The 14911-nt window shown below is 56.3% G+C and overlaps 1 protein-coding gene across 1 annotated transcript in view; it reads left to right on the forward strand.

Moving 5' to 3' along the window:
* The first annotated feature begins 734 nt into the window (after positions 1 to 734).
* Positions 735 to 14911, forward strand: part of POLRMT (polymerase (RNA) mitochondrial (DNA directed)) — a 16946-nt gene continuing 2769 nt past the window's right edge. The window contains exons 1-16 of the mRNA XM_010291502.1: positions 735 to 750; positions 1433 to 1878; positions 1932 to 2384; positions 2737 to 2867; positions 5764 to 5950; positions 6449 to 6598; positions 6762 to 6929; positions 7272 to 7442; positions 8184 to 8423; positions 8673 to 9452; positions 9999 to 10121; positions 12005 to 12127; positions 12543 to 12722; positions 13502 to 13588; positions 13880 to 13993; positions 14695 to 14744. Of these exons, the coding sequence (XP_010289804.1) occupies positions 735 to 750; positions 1433 to 1878; positions 1932 to 2384; positions 2737 to 2867; positions 5764 to 5950; positions 6449 to 6598; positions 6762 to 6929; positions 7272 to 7442; positions 8184 to 8423; positions 8673 to 9452; positions 9999 to 10121; positions 12005 to 12127; positions 12543 to 12722; positions 13502 to 13588; positions 13880 to 13993; positions 14695 to 14744 (3419 nt within the window). The remainder of the gene's footprint in view (positions 751 to 1432; positions 1879 to 1931; positions 2385 to 2736; positions 2868 to 5763; positions 5951 to 6448; positions 6599 to 6761; positions 6930 to 7271; positions 7443 to 8183; positions 8424 to 8672; positions 9453 to 9998; positions 10122 to 12004; positions 12128 to 12542; positions 12723 to 13501; positions 13589 to 13879; positions 13994 to 14694; positions 14745 to 14911) is intronic.

A 14911-nucleotide genomic window follows, 5' to 3' on the forward strand; every position in this document is an offset into this window, starting at 1 on the left:
CGGGCGACTTGGGTGCGGAGGGGGTCTGGGCGAGCGGAGAGGGGTCCCTGCGGTCTTGTCCCTCAGCCCCCCGGACGGAGCTATGGAGTCCCGGAGGCCTGACCCCGACCATGGGGCCGGAGCTGGGGCTATGGGCTCCCTGTGGTCCTGAGCGTCCCCGCAGGAGAGGGTTGGGGGCGGTGGCGGTCCCTGGTGTCCCGAACCCTCCAGTGGGACAGACCTGGGGGCTATGAAGGTCTTCTTGCGTCATGAGCCCTCCCGTCCGGGATAGGGAAGGGGTCTGTGGGTGTCCTGGGACATTGTCATTCTCTAAGGATGGAATTGGGCATCTCTGGGGTCTTGTCCTCCTGTGGGATAGTCTGCTTGCTCGGGGGGTTCTGGGGTCTGGTCACCCCATGCGCTAATGCTGAGGTTCATGGTGTCCCTGGAGTTGTGTTCCTTCCAAGAGATTAGAGCCAGGGTGTGGTGGGGGCTGCTTCCCCACCCTTCTCTGGCTGCTGCAGAGTTGCTGGGATGTGCAAGCAGAGCTGAGAAACACTGCTTGCCCTCTCTTCTCTGTGCCCTCCCTGCCCCCCAGCTGTGGCATGGGACAGTGAGTGGTGTAAGGGATGAAGCCTCTTCTGACCTCCTGGTCTATGTGTCTTCCTGCTGCAGGGATCCCATGGAGTGTTCTCAGGAACTACTCCTCCCCCAGCGCCAAGGAGAAAGCAGGGAGAAATGCCATCTGTGAGAGGATGGAGCTGCTGGAAGGTGAGTCAGGGAGGGCTGGGAGACCTGCAGGGGTTTCCGTTGTTCAGTGTCCTGTGAGGTTTTCTAGGAGTCTTCCCATTCTGTGTAGCCATAAAGGAGGTATTTGGGACTGGAAATACGTGTAGCCTGGACAAGGACATGAGACTTCCTATGGACTTGCCAGCCTCCCTGGACAAGTTCTCTCCTGTCCCAAGAACCTGGAGGCCCACTCTACCCACAGGGAGTGTTGAGTTGCTGTAAAACACGGGGTGGTCCTAAGAAATGGTAAAAGAGTCCCTCCAGGGCGTGCGAGGGCCCTACAGACTGACCTGGAACATGCTCTGGCTTGGGGCTCTCTGCCTGGGTGAGCTGAGGGCATGAGGTCCCTGGAGAGACCAGTGAAGTAACCAGGCAGCAGCTTAGGCAAGCATGAGCTGGTGTTTTTTCCCTTGCAGTGACATTGATGGGTTCCCCAGGATGCAGGGGTAGGACACAGCTTATGGGTGGATCTCAGAAAGACAGTGGTCAAAGCAGCTGATTGCTGGGAGGAGGGCTGGCCAAGGAGGGAAGGAGTCCTTGTGTAGACTGTCTTTTCCTGAGCATGTTCCTGGGTGCTCCCAGAGGCAAGGCCCTAGGGTAGGACACAACCTTCTGCCGTGCCTTGCATCCTTTCACCTCTCCCTGGCTGTGTGTTTCCCGGCAGTGCTGAAAGCTCGAGTGAAGCAGCTCCAAGCCAGTAATGTCCCGGAGGTGATGGTCAACAAAGCAGAGCTGGCCCCACTGGGGAATGATGGGTACCAGGACCCACTGCGGAAAGTGGTGGCTGCCAGCCCTGTGGAGGAGCAACCCACTCCCAGGGGAATGGATGAGAGTCCAGCCTGGCCCAGAAGCTGGGCTGAGAAGTTGAAGAAGGAGATGTACATCCGGCAGCTGAAGGTGGAGCGGAATTTATCCATCGCTGCCTCCCAGCTGCCTCTGGAGCGGAAGGCCAAGGCCAAGGCTAAAGCTGAGCGGAAGGCCAAGGCCAAGGCTAAAGCTGAGCGGAAGGCCAAGGCCAAGGCTAAAGCTGAGCGGAAGGCCAAGGCCAAGGCTAAAGCTGAGCGGAAGGCCAAGGCCAAGGCTAAAGCTGAGCGGAAGGCCAAGGCCGAGGCGAAAGGAAGGCCAAGGCCGAGGCCAAAGCTGAGCGCGAGGCGAAGGCCAAGGCCGAGGCCAAAGCTGAGCGCGAGGCGAAGCCCAAGGCCGAGGCCAAAGCGGAGGCCGAGGCGAAGGCCAAGGCCGAGGCCAAAGCGGAGCGGAAGGTGAAGGCCAAAGCTGAGGGCAAGAAGAGCCTGAAGAGCCCAAAGGCTAATGGGGCTGCTGCCTGGAGCCAGAGCCATGCTGGCTCCTGCAGGGTCTATGCCCATGGCAAGCCCAGGGTGGCAGCAGTGAAGAAGAGTGTAAAGGTGCAGAAGCCTCAGAGGGTGCTGGAGAACAAGGACAGCAGCCAGTACAAGATTCTGCAGCAGACCATCCAGTCCAATCTCGAATGCTTCCTCTTCTTGCAGCAACCAGAGGAGGCTGAGAGGTTCCTTCTCTTGTACCACAGCTCCCCTGCAAAGAGAAGGCATTTGAATGTCGATGCATACAACATTGTGATGCGCAGCTGGGCAAGAAAGGTACCAAGCTATGGGCTGCTGCCCTGGCCTGGGTGTCAGGTTTTCTGGGTGGCTGAGAGGGAGAGGGTGGCTGGCTCAGGAGGAAGAGACCCATGCTTGTAGAAGCAGTGGTCATGGTTTTATCTGTGTTTGTCACATCCGCCTTCAGCAAGTGTTCAAGGAGGGCTTGGCTTCAGCTGGAAGGGATGGAGCTGACAGGAGGCTGCTGGTTTCTGTGAGGTGGCTTCAGGAGGAAGAAGGGGATGGGGCAGGGTAGATGTGGCTGAAGTTGAACAACAGCAGAGAGGCATGAAGCTGTGATTTGCAGCTGCTGGTGTTCGTGCCCACAGCCTTCTTCCCTTCTCATCTGCAGGGATGCTTGCGGCGCATCGACCGGCTATTTTCCATGCTGGAGTCTGTCGGCCTCCAGCCCAGCCTGGACTCCTATGCGGCAGCACTGGAGTGCATGGGCCGGAACCAGTTGTCTGCCAAAGATGTCCAGAGGTAATGCACTTCACCTGCCTCAGGGTGCTGCCGAGCCCCAGGGCAGCATTTCCAGAGGCTGCCACTGCACTGTGAGAATGGGGAGCTCGCTCTGGGGACGAGATGCACTGGCCCAGGGTCAGGAAGACCTGCCGCTGCTGCATGCACGTCTGGATGCTCTGACCCATTTGCTGTGGCCAGATTTAGGGATGGGCAGAGCTCCCAAAGTGAGCCCTCCTTGCTACCCCCAGGTGCTAGGGAGTTTGTCTGAGATCTTGCAGGGAAGGGAGATGTAGGAGGTAAGAACAACCTTGCTTCTGGTCAGAGCTGCGTCTGCTCCCTCCAGAACTCACAGAGCAGCTCCTTGGGCTGGGAGCAGCCTTTCTTCAGTCAAGTACTCCTTGATTCTGTACCCATCCTGGGCATCTCGCTCCCACTGACCCCTCCATCACTGCCCAGTAGGAATGGCTCTTCCATTTGTTTTACCTCCATGGAGTTTGCCCTTCCTGGTAGGCTCAGCCAAAGAGCTGGTTTTTGCAGAGTGCCAGCTCTCTGGGGGAGTGTGATCAGGAGGTTCAGATGAATTTCATGGCACATAATGGGCAGGATAAGTGTCAGTCCTAAAATGAAGAGCTGAAGGAGCCCTGTGAAATCCCAACAGACTGGGTCTAGGGGCAGTGCTTCGGTCTGGTAGCACAGCCAGCTGCCCTGCCAGAGGATGGAGAAAGCTTTCTGGTCATCTGCTAACACTGCACAAACACCCTTGGGTGGTTCAGGGATTTATCACTGGCCTCGTGTGTCCCTTGGCTGGCTAACAAGTTCTAGATGACTCTGAGTGAATGTCTTCCAGTCAGCTGATTTAGAAGTGACTGCCATTGACTTTCCTGCCAGGGTGTGTGGGTGTTGCATCAATACAGCAGTACACCCGTAGGGCTGTCTACAGGCAGATGTTTATAGCACACCTGCATGGGTTTGTCAAACCCAAGCCTTGCCAGGGAGTGTGTGTTTCCCCACAACTGTTTCTGTTAGCTGGCACTGTGTGTGTGGGTATGAGCTCTCATTTCCCTTCCTCTCCTAAACGTGCTCTCCCAGTTGGACACAGCAGCGGCATGGCCTGGAGCGCTGAGCCTGTGCTGGGAGCGTACGAGGTGGGGGTTGTTTCTCTGTCTGCTCTCAGACTGCAGGGTCTCTTCGAGAGTGTAAGGTGGGAGTTGCTTGTTTTAACTGGGCTGCTGTGGGGTAGTTTTCAGGGAGAGTGGCTCTGTGGAGATGTAGAATTGTTCCTCTGAAGCTCCTGCCTGCTCCCAAATGTACTGAAATGCAGCTGGGGTGCATGCAGCAGCAGGATTCACAGCATGTTGTGGTTCTGGCTCAGGGTGCTGTTTGTCACATCTTGGGCTATTAATACTTTCCCAAAGCTGCCAGGGACTCCCTCTTGCCCATTTTGCTTTCTGTGGCTGATGGGGTCCTGGGCTGGGGCTTGGCTGGTGCCGTTGTCAGCCGGGTCTGCCTGTCCAGTGTCACCTGGTGCAGGCTGGGCCAGTTGGCAGGTGGGTCTCTGGGCTCTGCTGTGCCCCGGATCCCAGCTCCAGACCGGCACAGCCAGGAGGATGTGGTCCTGCAGCATCCTTTGTGGGGCTGGGGAGTGGGAGATCTTGGTGTGCATGCAGGGGGTTCTGGTCCCTGGCAGCGATGGGTGCTGCAGGGAAGAGCGCTTCCTTGCAGGTTCTGCAGCCACTGCGGGCGCTCAGGCTGTTCCTGCCACAGCTGTGCGAGCTGTGGTCCCGTGCCCTGGCTCCTGGGCTTGGTGCATGAACCGCAGTCCCTGCCCCTTTGCCCAAGCTGTGACCAGCCCCATGGGTTCCCTTCTGGTGGCTTGGGCTGGAGAGGAGGGCAGGATTATTTGAGGGTGAAAGAGTCTGCGTCTTTTTCCTTAGTCTCACAATGGCAGCAGAGCTCAGCCTCCTCACCGAGCATGAAGGTGAAAGCTGTCTGCTGAGCAGAGGTGAGGGCTGGAGGGGTGGATAATTGATTGCTGTAACCTGAGGCGGGTGACCTTGTCAGGGACAGGCTGTGCTCTGGAGGCAACTCCTACCCCAGCAGCTCCTGCAGCCCTAAGAGCTGGCTTCTGGCTGTGTGCAGAGGGCAGGGAGAGCTCCCGTGTTCCCACGGAACAGTACCCTGCTGCCAGGCTGCCTGAGATTCATCCTCTTGGAAGACTGAGGCATCTGCTTTCTGTGGGTTTCCTGGTTGTGCCCATTTCTGCACCGGTCTTCCCCTGTCTGGGGCTGAGCAGACGTCAGCTCAGTCAGGCACAAGTTGCTGCAAGGCTTTTGGTGGTTGCTGCATGAAGCATGGCTTTGAGGAGCATGCAGGAGAAGGGAAGAGGCATCCTAGGGCAAGTGCATGGGGCACATCCCACTCGCCAGGGCTGTCAGGGCCTTCCAATGAGCGTGAGAGGTTACACCCTTCTGCAGCTGCCCTGGCATGAAGGGTGGCACAAAGGAAAGCTGCTGGGAACCACCTGGCATGGGGAAGTTCCACCAGCCTGGCTGGAGCAGCCTGGAGCTGTGTATCAGTCTCCTGCCCTGTGCTCAGAGCTTATTCTTGGTGGGTGCCAGTGCCCAAGCTCTGCTTTGGGAGAGGGTTTTGCTTTTGTGGCTGGCAGGGGTGGCTCTTTGTCCTGTGGTGTGCCTCACATGGCTCTGGGTGATGCTGCTCAGGGCACAAGTGAGGAAGGAAAGCCTGATGCAGTCAAGACTCTTGGATCCTCAAAAGGTGTCACCCCCAATCTGTCTCCTCCATGCTTAGTCTTCTGTTTAAAAACTTCATTCCCTCCCTCCTTACGTGCTGATTTCTGTCCAACATGCACAGTCCCCTGTGAAAGATTAAGCCTATCCTATCTGCCCTTCCTCAGATGTCTGCAACAGCTGAAGAATGATGGCTTCCATGTGGACGAGCTCTTCCAAAAGTGCCTGTTTGAGAAAGATGAGAAGGAGAAGGTGCTGAGGGCCATCAGGATTGTCCAGCCTGACTACCAGCTGCCCCCTCCACCCAACCCCCAGACCTGCAAATCTTCTCTGCTCCAGGACTTCTACTCCAAAGTAAGCCATAGAGCTCAGGGATGTCTCTGCAGCTTGGAGATGTGTTGGAGCTGGCCAGATGGTGTTCACAGGTGTCCTCAGGTCCAGCCCAGGACTGCTGTATGGGAAGAACTTTGTAGCTTGATCTCTGCGCAACAGCCCACGTAACTCGTCAAGCAGCTCCTTGTTCCAAGGAAGCGAATATCCTTACCAACAGCCTTGCAGAGGAACAGAGAAGCAGAGGGCTGGCAGGGGGGCTGGAGATGACCTTCATACACTGGAGGGGGTGCTTGGGGGGATGCTTGACCGTGACACAGGAACAGAGCAGCCTCTGGAGAGGTCTGTTACTCTGTACTCCCTGGGGCGTGCTGGCCAGAGACTTCAGACGTCTGGACTCAGAGGTCCCAGAAAGTTGCTTTCAGCAGGGACTCGTGCCACATGCCTCTTGTAAGGAAGCTGGGAGAACGAGCACATCTCTTCCTCTGGCTTTTGGCACTTATTGTCTCACTCTTCTTGCAGGAGAAGATGGTGTCATACCCCAAGCTGGATTTCTCTGTGCAGGAGTTGCAGGAGCTCTTCCAGCAGCAGCTGGAGATGGAGCTGAACACCACCGTAACCATCAAGTCAGTGGAGTCAGCCAAACCTCTGCCACCGCAAGCCATTAAAGCGGTAAAGCTCAGGGAGTCTGAGGACTGCATGTCTGGAGGGGAGGGGGCAGTTCAACCCTTGGGACCTGTGGGAGAGATGCAGAGGTTGGTGGCCTAAAGAGGGGGGCAGCTCCCTGGTGACATGCTCACTACAGCATTACTGTCTTGCTTCCATTTCTGTGTAGCGCAATCTGCTGGCCACCCTTCGTTCCCAGTGGCACAGCTCTATCCTCCAGGCCCTGCAGAAGTCGAAGCGCAGCATGTCCAGGCTCAAGATGGCGTCAGGGTCCAACATTCTCTACCCCTACCTGTACCTGCTGCCGGATGAGGAGTACGTGGGCATCATGCTGCAGGTAGGGCCCTGCCCTCACAGTGCCACAGGAACAGGGCCACCTGGATAGCTGTAGGGCTGCCACAAAGTGCTGATGTCCTGCTCAGGCCAGCAGAATCAGAACATGAGCATCAAAGTTTGCCCAAGGTATTAGGTGCAGGCTCTGTCTGCTTCTTGTGCTGAGCAGTCAGAGAAGCCCCTGCTCTGTCTTGGCCATGTTTCCTTCCTCATCATCTGCTCAGCATCACAGGAATCAGCATCTTTCTATGCTCCCCACACAGGGGCTTTAACTCCTGTTTTGTCTCTCTGCTCCGTCTTTCTGTTCCTCACTCTTTAAGACCCTCTTTGCCTTCCCCTTTCTCAGATACTCAACACCCTCTCTCCGCAAGGAGAATCCGTGGCTGTCTTGGCCAGGGAGCTGGGCTCCAAAGTCTACAACAGATATATCACCCAGAGGAAGCTGTGCAGCCGCCAGCTGGAGAAGGTGCAGGAGGTCTATGAGGACTACATCCACCTGCTGGCGAAGGACAGCCAGGTGGGTACACCTGTGAGAGCGGGGTCCTGGGGCCTGCAGGCTACAGAGCGCAGAGCAGAGACAGGGTGAGGCAGTTGGTCCACCTCCTCGCAAGCTCAAGGTTCAGATTCTGGGAGTCTGCTGCTGAAGAGGCCGCCAGAACCAGTACGGCTCCATGTAGTGCTGGCAGGTCCCCTGCCCCATGGTGACAGGCAGGTCGGTTCTGGTCTAGCAGTGGGTATTTCTGAGCCTGAAGCTTTTAAATTGGCAGAGTTGATCCCTTGGAGCCAGGCATCCCGTGCAGGAGAGCTCTGGGTCTTGAGGAGGGTGTGCTTTGCAGGGTAGGAGGGGAGAAAGGGGCCAAGGCCATTGATCTGGGCAACTCGAGGGCTGGATGAGCAGGTCATTAGCTGAGCTGTATGCCTGTGGCATGGCAGGGGGAGGCAGAACTGCGGCCCGGGAGGGAGGGTCAGGATGGTGTAGGGGCAGGGTGTCAGCACAGGTATGTGGCGAGAGAAAGGGCTTTGTGGCATCACCGTCCTGGCCTGTAGCAGAAGCAAGTTCTTGCCGTTGGGCTTGCCCCAGCCATGTCAGCAGTCCTTCCCCAAGTACCCCTGTCAGGGAGGACCTCACAAGGACACTGAGGCAGGAGGGTCCTTCTCAGACACATGTTCCAGGTACATAGATCCCATCCAGCAAAACTCCTGGGAGCAGCATGGCTGGCCCCTCCAGCTGACACAATTTTCTCCTTCTGCCTCCCAGCCTGTTGAGTACTTGCCACGGGAATATTGGGAGAAGCTGGTGGCAGAAGCAGGCTTTGGGCCTTCCCTGAACTTGAAGGACTGCAGCTGGCCGTACGTGCTTCTCATGCGCTTGGGCATGCACCTGCTGGAAATCCTTGTGCAGGCTGTCAAAGTGCCCAGGAATATCCTCAATCCTCGCCTGGAGCCCAGGCTTATCCCCGTCCTCTACCATATCTACTCCTTTCGCAGCCGCTGGCAGGTGAGCCTCGTCCTGCGCGCTCTGGGACTGTGCGGGTCATCTCTTCATCAGAATTGGGCCTTTGCAAGGCCCTTTTCACTCCCTGCTGCCTTTCCTGCTCAGGGACACTTGGAGGAGCCTCTGGTTCTGTGCGGATGGTGTCGGTACCTAGCATGATTGTTCTGTAATAGCTGATTGACCCCATGCTCTTCTGAACTCCTGCCCTAGTCCTCTACTGCTGACCTTCACCTCTCTGATTCTCCTCTCTAGGTTGGGCTGATAAAGCCTCATCCTGTCTTCTCTCAGATTGTGTCAGATGCTGCAGAGACCATGCTGACCTTTAACTCCTCTGCCATACCTATGCTGTGCCCCCCAGTGCCCTGGACCTCTCCCCATTTTGGTGCCTTTGTCCTGAACGACACCAGGTTGATGCGCTTTGTGGATGGGGCCATCCAGCACCAGCTGCTCCTAGAACAGTGTCCTCCGGTGAACCTCCACCCTGTGCTGGATGCCCTCAACCAGCTGGGCAACTGTGCCTGGAAGATTAACCAGCCGGTGCTAGATATCATAATCTCCATCTTTAATGACAAAGGCAATGAGAAGCTGGACATCCCACCGCCCATCTCTGAGGCCCCCCAGCCTCCTGCTGCTCCCAGCAATTCCTCTACCTGGAACAAGTCCCAGAAGCATGAGTTCTTGCTGTGCAAGAAGAAGGCAGCTGAAATGCACAGCTTGCGCATGGATGCGCTCTATAAGCTTTCCATTGCCAACTATGTGAGGGACAAGGTGTTCTGGTTTCCTCACAACATGGATTTCCGAGGCAGGACTTACCCTTGCCCACCTTATTTCAACCACCTTGGTAATGATGTCACCCGGGCCATCCTGCTTTTTGCAGAGGGAAGGCCACTGGGGCCCAAGGGCCTTGACTGGCTGAAGATCCACCTCATTAACCTCACAGGGCTGAAGAAGAAGAATGCCTTGCAAGAGCGGCTGGAGTATGCCAATGAAATCATGGAGGAGATCCTGGACTCAGCTGACTACCCGCTCACGGTACGTGGGGAATGGCTGGCAGGGCTCTGCTCGCTTTCGGGGTGGAGTGGTGGGACCCAGAACCACGGGGGAACAGCGTGGGCTCCAGGAACTTGCAGTGAGCCCCTGGCAGGTTGGGATGTTCCCCTTCAACAACTGGACTGAAAAGCAGGGAAGTTCCTCTGTGGTTGAATCCAAATAGGAATTGTCCAACTATACTAAGAAAAATGGGATCCATGTCATCTTTAATTTCAGAGCAGATTTAACCATTTCTCTTACTTAGCATAGCTTCTAGAAAGTAAAATAAAATGGAAATCAGATTGATTTTGAAACGAAAATATTTTGAAAGGTAACAGTTTGAGAGGAAAAAGGGAAACAAAACGTTTCAGCGTTTCCTAAATAACACATTTCTATCTCAAAACACAATGAAGTATTAGGGAAATTGAGGCTTGGTGGGAGGAGGTGCCTCGCCCAGTATATCCCTAGAGTGCGGGGGCTCCTGCCTTTGCTTTGGGGTGCCACAAAAGTACTGCCCACTCCTACCAGCGTGTGCTTTCCTGTTCCCAGGGCAGGAAGTGGTGGATGAACACTGACGAACCCTGGCAAGCCTTGGCGTGCTGTATGGAAATCGCCAAAGCCTCGAGGTCCCCAGATCCGGCAGCCTACATCTCTCACTTCCCGGTTCACCAGGTGGGAGCCCAACCGATCTGCATGGCCCGTGCGGCTGAGCCGGGAGAGGAAAACTGGCAGGGCAGAAGCATCCAGGTCTCCAATGCTGCATTTACTACACCACATGTAGAGCCTGTCTGGGAGATTGCCATCAGCTGCCCGCAGGCTGAGAGCTGGGCCAGTCTTCCCTTCTCCAGCCACAGGATCAGGACTGGAAGTCGGGCTGACCCCGGCTGTGTGGGATGTGGTGTGTGTGCATGGCAGCCCCTGCCCATCTGAAGTGCTCGGGGCTGTGCTGAGGCTTTGGGGGCCTTTGCTCCACTCCTGTTCTGGGGCTGAAGCCACGCGCAACTCTGCAGGAGCAAAAGATGGGAGGCCTGGACCTCTGAAGAAGGGCAGGGGGACAGAGCTGATCTGTCCCCTGCATTTAATGACGTGGCTGTCATTCACCACATGCCCTGTCACTGCTTGGCCCCAGACATGCCCATGCTCTGAGTGGGGCAAGTGCAGTTGCTCAGGTGCTGCTCAGCTCTCTGAAGGCATCTGTCCTTCCCGGCCAGAGAGAGGAGCCAGGCAGCCACTCCTGTTAGCCAGCGCTTGGACCTCTCTCCCTGCCACGTCCCAGCAGATCCGCAGCTCTCTGCAGCCGCTGCCCAGCCATGGCATCTGCAATGATAAATCCCTCTGCTGCATGGGAGACAATGATTAATTGTTTTCCTGGTGAGAGGGGTTTGCTTATTTATCATTTATCTCATTAGAAGATCAGATGGCCCTGATGAAGGAGCAGGGGGGGGAATGGGGGTGTGTTCTGCCAGTAGTGATGGTCTGGAATATGTATGAGACCATCTAAACTGATATTGTTATGACAAACAAAAGATCAAGAGAGCAGTCGGGGGTGTGTGGAGGGTGCCGTTAATGAAATTCAAGCAAGGACTTCTTCTGGAGGGCACCCGAGTCTCTTTCCACCTGAGTCATCAGTGCTTGGTTGTTAGAGGCAGCTCTTCCGTGGCAGGGATGCTGGAGCCTTGTCAGTTCTCGGCTCGCAACTTGCTGCACTGCAGGGTGTGGGGAGGAGGGGGAAGAGGAAAGTTCATCCTGCTGGCAGCTGCAGGCTCCTTTTGACCAGGCAGAGCCCAAGCACGGGAGGAGCAGAGATGGTCCAAAGCAGCAGCACATCTGTGAGAAGCGTTTCTGCTGGTGCTGTTTGGGGAACAGTAGGACCTTCCCAGGCCATTGTTCAGGTCCTGCTTATCTTGTCCAGACTGATCTTAGTCCCAGGGGGTTTGTCAGGGCAGCAGCTGCGACAGATCGGTTGGCGTGCCTCTGTAACTGCAGCTTTGGGAAGGGCTGGGTCAGAGCTGGTTTCTGTCAGAAGGATGTTTTCATCAGCCATGGAGCAGAGGCAGCACAGCCAGCTGGAGCCTTGGAGTCAGCTGTGGCTTGCTGAGTGATCTTTGGCGTGGCCTGCCACCTCCTGCCTCTGATCCCACTCCTGGCTCTTCTGAGGTGGCTTTGACTGCTGGCTCCTGGGGCTTCTTTTAGCATCCCAGGCAGATTTGTTGTTTTCCAAATTTTCTGGTTTTCAGTGTTTCACAGAGCTCTGATGTCTTTGAAAATTCATGGAGGGGGCAGTGTGATGTGAGGTTTTCTTTTTTTAAATCTCATAGGCAGCAGTAGTTAGTGATGAGACCCAGACAGGAAAACTGCCTAGAAGGAAAATGGAAACTGGTGTGGCCCTGGCCGCTGCTGGGAGATCAGCTGCAAACCTGTCTGAAGAGAGGAGGCCAAAAATGGCAATAACCTTCTGAGCCAAGTATATCTGCGCTGTTGGGCGCGGGCAGATGAGCGGGGCTCCATCCACATGCTAACACCATGTTTCCACCCTGCTCTCTTCCCACACGCAGGACGGCTCTTGCAATGGTCTGCAGCACTATGCAGCTCTTGGCCGGGACCTTATTGGCGCCATCTCCGTCAATCTGATGCCCTGCAATGTCCCCCAGGATGTCTACAGTGCAGTGGCCCAGCAGGTGAGGCACAGCGGGACGAGCACATGGAGGGTGCATGGCTTGCTCAGAGTTATCATTGGGGGTGGCAGAGGCAGGGGAACCTGAGTCCTGAGCCACAGGACTATGTCCTTGTGTTGTCCAGCACCACCCAGCTGCCAAGTGACGCTGCTCTGCTGAGGCAGCAGTGGAAGGCTCTGGTCCCTGTGGGCGCAGCTATCTGTGAGATGCGGATGCCTCTTGATTCCTTCAGCAGATGATCTCTGTTAACCGGGGCTGCTGAAGATGGGCTGCAGGGTTTCTGATGGGGGTTTGGGCCAGGCAGCGCACATCTGGGAGGGTCTCCTGTGATCCCCCTGACTCTCCTCCAGCTGTGGAGGGGGCTTGGGCCAGTATGGCTTGCAGTGGGCCTGACCTCTGGGGGCACTCTCCTGCTCAGGTGGAGGAGTTTCGGAAGAAGGATGCTGACCAGGGGGTGAAGATTGCCCAGGTGCTGCAAGGCTTTGTGAGCCGCAAGGTGGTGAAGCAGACGGTGATGACGGTGGTGTACGGTGTCACACGCTATGGCGGGCGGCTGCAGATGGAGAAGCGTCTCAAGGAGATTGAAGAGTTCCCTGAGGTAGCATGCCCGCCCTGGCTTCCCCCAGCAGTGTTTTGCTCAGCTCTCAGGCCCTGCTGGGAGAGGTACCTGCACTGCCCTTCCTGTGGCTTTTCTTCCTGCCTTGCCCTCTCCATACCCCCCCCAAATCTCAGCTAGCAGAGGGATATGCAGGACTGAGCCCCCCTGCCTGTGCCAGGCTTGTCCAGCCTGCAGGAGAGCTGTCTGCCAGCACTTGGCAGGGGGGAGGGATTCTTCAGGTGGGGCTGCTCCTTATCCTTCCTGGGCCCAGCTTGGTGGCGTGGCAGCCTCAGCTGGTGTTTCAGATGCAAAACAAGATTTGTGGCTGTGCTCTTCCCTCTGGACGTGGCTCTTATTTCTAGCAGAGCTCTTGGAGGCTTGCTCCTCCTGGTGCCCATTTCTTGTTCTGTGACCCCACAGTGAGACAGTCCTTGCTGAGTGGGTGATTTGCTGTGGCAGCTGGGTGCTGGGAGTGTTTCTGCCATGTGCTGCATTCCTGGGGCAGATGAGGCAGCAAGAGCCTCCTGTTTGTCCAGGGAGGCTGGACACAGAGATCAGCCTGTCCTTGGACAAGAAGTCCGAAATGCTGATCTCAGCCTCCCTCCATCACAACCCACAGCCATCTGCAACACCTCAAGACTTAGCATGGTCTGTGATGGAGGCAATTTTGTGGCACCAGAGAGCAGGGAGATGCTCTTTAATCTTACCCTAGGTCCCATCACTTTGCTTAGCATCTTCTGCTGCCCCTTTGCCTGACCCCTCTGCCTTTGTCTGTGCAGGAGTACTTGTGGGAAGCATCTCACTACCTTGTAAAGCAGGTGTTCAATGGCATCAAGGAGATGTTCTCAGCAACTCGAGATATCCAGGTAAGGTGCCTGTTTCCTCTTATCTCTCTCTGCTTTTTCTTCCCTGGCCCACCTATACATAGACCGGGGGATGCTCCATGGGGAGAGATCATTCTGGATCCTGACCCAGAGAGGATCCTCTGGTCCCAGAGGTGTGGGATTGTGCCTGCTGCAGGGCTAAACTCCCTTGCAAGCACTGGACTGTCACAGTCAGTGGCAGGAGTCAGGCTCGCCTATGCTGGGAGGGGATGGGGTCTCCCAGCAGCCCATACTAATCCCAGCTGCCTTCTTCCCCACTTCCCTGTGCTAAAGAAATGGCTGACGGAGAGTGCCAAGCTCATTGCCCAGTCAGGACAGACAGTAGAGTGGATCACGCCGCTGGGTCTCCCCATCGTGCAGCCCTACTATCGGTCCAAGTCCACTGTGGTGAGTATCTGGTGTGCAGGATTCATCTACCCCTCTGCCATGGTGGGGAGCAGGGAGAGGGCAGCTGGGCTTTGAGGCAGCAAGCTAAAGCCTGGCAGATCAGCATCACCTGCAGGTGAGCCTGCAGAGCAGGTAGGATTTGTGTGTGCAGGCACATCCTCCAGCGTCATTGCTCCCTGCAGAGATGAGTGTGTGGGTGAGCTGGTGAGGAAGCTCTGCTGCTCCTGTCCCACTAAGGCAGCCAGGGCACAGGCCCGTTCCCCGCACCGAGGAGCTTTCTTCAGGGCTCACGTGATTCAGTCTCGCTGCTCTCGCCTCCCACGCGCTGCTGCACTGACTCACGTCTTCTCCAGCCTGTCTCATCCTCACAGCCGCTCACCTCCAGGAGCCTTTCTCTTAGCCCTCACAGGGGTGAATCAGTGTATCACTGGGAAGGGGTGAAGGATGCCTGCCCAGCATCCTCAGGAGGGGAAGCAGGCAAGGTGTCACTGAGGAGTGACAGCTGCCATGGTGACTGGGAAGCCCTGGAAAGGTCCCTCCCTGCCCAGGCCCCTTGTTGCAGCAAGGGATGTTTCCTGCAGAGCAGAGTAGCTCGTGGTCAGCGCGATCCCCTCTCCAGGAGTACAGGGCAGTGCGGAGTGCCTTCTGCTGGCTGGGCGGTGCGGTGTGACAGCTGATCCTCTTTCTCTCTCTCTCTGCAGCTGAATTGCAGCATGCAGAACTTGAGTGTGAAAAGCTCCAACAGCAACCAGTGAGTATGAAACCACAGTCTTTACTTGAGCCCCTGCTGATCCCAGCCTGTGCTTTGGGGACATAACTTTCCCATCAGTGGAACTTGCTAATGAGTGCCAAAGCTCTTGGTATCGCCCTGAGCTGCAGAAAGCCAGCTGGAGGAGTGGGGCCTTGTGCTTCAGCAGG

The sequence above is a fragment of the Phaethon lepturus genome, unplaced genomic scaffold (genome assembly GCF_000687285.1).
Source record: "Phaethon lepturus isolate BGI_N335 unplaced genomic scaffold, ASM68728v1 scaffold41617, whole genome shotgun sequence".
Classification (NCBI taxonomy): domain Eukaryota; kingdom Metazoa; phylum Chordata; class Aves; order Phaethontiformes; family Phaethontidae; genus Phaethon; species Phaethon lepturus.